This window comes from Babylonia areolata, chromosome 3 (genome assembly GCF_041734735.1).
Source record: "Babylonia areolata isolate BAREFJ2019XMU chromosome 3, ASM4173473v1, whole genome shotgun sequence".
NCBI classification, from domain to species: domain Eukaryota; kingdom Metazoa; phylum Mollusca; class Gastropoda; order Neogastropoda; family Buccinidae; genus Babylonia; species Babylonia areolata.
Window position 1 is genome coordinate 46,960,252 of NC_134878.1, and position 2,275 is coordinate 46,962,526.

The 2,275-nt window shown below is 39.4% G+C and overlaps 1 protein-coding gene across 1 annotated transcript in view; it reads left to right on the forward strand.

The window, feature by feature from the left end:
• LOC143280585 (uncharacterized) overlaps nucleotides 1-1,677 on the forward strand; it is a 12,619-nt gene extending 10,942 nt beyond the window's left edge. The window contains exon 5 of the mRNA XM_076585296.1: nucleotides 1,091-1,677. Within this exon, the coding sequence (XP_076441411.1) occupies nucleotides 1,091-1,308 (218 nt within the window). The 3' untranslated portion in view covers nucleotides 1,309-1,677. The remainder of the gene's footprint in view (nucleotides 1-1,090) is intronic.
• Nucleotides 1,678-2,275: the final 598 nt, after the last annotated feature.

The following is a 2,275-nucleotide window of genomic DNA, read 5'->3' on the forward strand; positions in this document are numbered from 1 at the left end:
CCTCAGATTGAAAGTCCAACGCTTTAACCACTCGGCTGTTGCGCCCGTCTATGAGACTTTAACACTCCACCCCCCCCCCCCCTTTAAAAAAAAAAAAATTTTCTTTTTTAATTTTGATTTTTATTAGGTCCGGACCTGCACTACCACATCCACACCATGGTTATACAACGGCTCCGCTACGGCAGTCACCAGTCTTTTTTCTATCCTACCAGTCTTTTTCTATATTTTCCTATTCTTTCAAAAAGTATTATTTTGAGGGTTTTGAAAAAAACAAAAAATGTCCATTTATTTGTTGTTATTGCTCAGTTGTTGTTGTTTTAGGTCCGGACCTGCACTACCACATCCACACCATGGTTATACAACGACTCTGCTACGGCAGTTACCAGTCTTTTTACTATCCTACCAGTCTTTTTCTATATTTTCCTGTTCTTTCAAAAAGTATTATTTTGAGAGTTTTTGGGGAAAAAAAAAGTCCATTTATTGGTTGTTATTGCTCAGTTGTTGTTGTTTTAGGACCGGACCTGCACTACCACAACCACACCATGGTGATACAACGGCTCCGCTACGGCAGTCACCAGTCTTTTTACTATCCTACCAGTCTTTTTCTATATTTTCCCGTTCTTTCAAAAAGTATTATTTTGAGGGTTTTGAAAAATACAAAAAAAGTCCATTTATTGGTTGTTATTGCTCAGTTGTTGTTGTTTTAGGACCGGACCTGCACTACCACATCCACACCATGGTTATACAACGGCTCCGCTACGGCAGTCACCAGTCTTTTTTCTATCTTACCAGTCTTTTTCTATATTTTCCTATTCTTTCAAAAAGTATTATTTTGAGGGTTTTTTGGGGAAAAAAAAGTCCATTTATTGGTTGTTATTGCTCAGTTGTTGTTGTTTTAGGACCGGACCTGCACTACCACAACCACACCATGGTGATACAACGACTCTGCTACGGCAGTTACCAGTCTTTTTACTATCCTACCAGTCTTTTGCTATATTTTCCCGTTCTTTCAAAAAGTATTATTTTGAGGGTTTTTGGGGAAAAAAAAGTCCATTTATTGGTTGTTATTGCTCAGTTGTTGTTGTTTTAGGACCGGACCTGCACTACCACAACCACACCATGGTGATACAACGGCTCCGCTACGGCAGCTACCAGTCGGTGGACGAGGATCTGAGGGAGCGGCTACGTCCCTGCTGCGTGCCCGTGGTGCTTCGCGAGGCGTCCGTCATGCACTACGTCAACCAGGGCCTGGACACCCAGGTCAGCCTCATCCCCAACCTCCTCGTCGACAAGTGTGGCTGTGCTTGACGAGGGGAGACGATCCATGCTGGTTCCTCAGTTATCTGTTCCATATATATCTATATATATATAATTTTTTTTAAAATAGATATTTCTAAAGATTGTGTTATTTTGAGTCAATTTGGTGGACAAGAGTGGCTGTGCTTGAAAAGGGGAGGTGATCCATGCTGGCTACTCAGTTATCTTTTCCTGTTCTTTAGTCTTTAAAAAAACAACAACTTTTATATTCATTTATATAAATAATATATCCAAAAATGGGGAAAAAGGGGGAACATGTAAAAAAAAAGAAGAAGAAAAAATAAAGAAAAGAAAAGAAAAAAGAAAAAAAGGAGACAATGTTATTTTGAGTTATTCTGGTGGACAAGCAAAGTGTGGTTGTGCTTGAGGCAACCCATGCGGTCGCTCAATTATCTTTTCCTGTTATTGTATCTGGTTTCTTAAAATACACTAAAAAAAAAAATCAGTCGTATCATTTTGAGTCGTTCTAGTGGACAGTGTGGCTGTGCTTGTCAAGGTTGGGGGCGGGGGGGGTCGCTCAATTATCTTTTCCTGTTCCTGTATCTGTTTTGTTTATTTCTAAATTGTATTATTCATAAATCTGAGCCATTCTGGTGGACAAGTTTCACAGTTTGTTTATTCCCATTAACTCTTTTGAGTCATAGAGAAACAAGGAAACGTGACAATAACAGGATGACGGCCACAGAGGAAGAGCGAAGATATTTTAAACAGAAGAAACAAAAGGGGAGATAATACAAATGGGGGAAAAAATAAAATGACATAAAATAAAATGCCAAATGTAATCATCAGTCTGATACAATGCAATAAGAATAGTGAAAGCAACACTCCATAGACAAATGCACAGATCACAACTTAGATTTACAATAACTGTGAGTGAAGTGACATGTTCGGCTCTGTATCTGACTAGTTGAGCCTGAACGGGGAACTGAGGGGTTAGCTGGAGCTATGACAATGACAT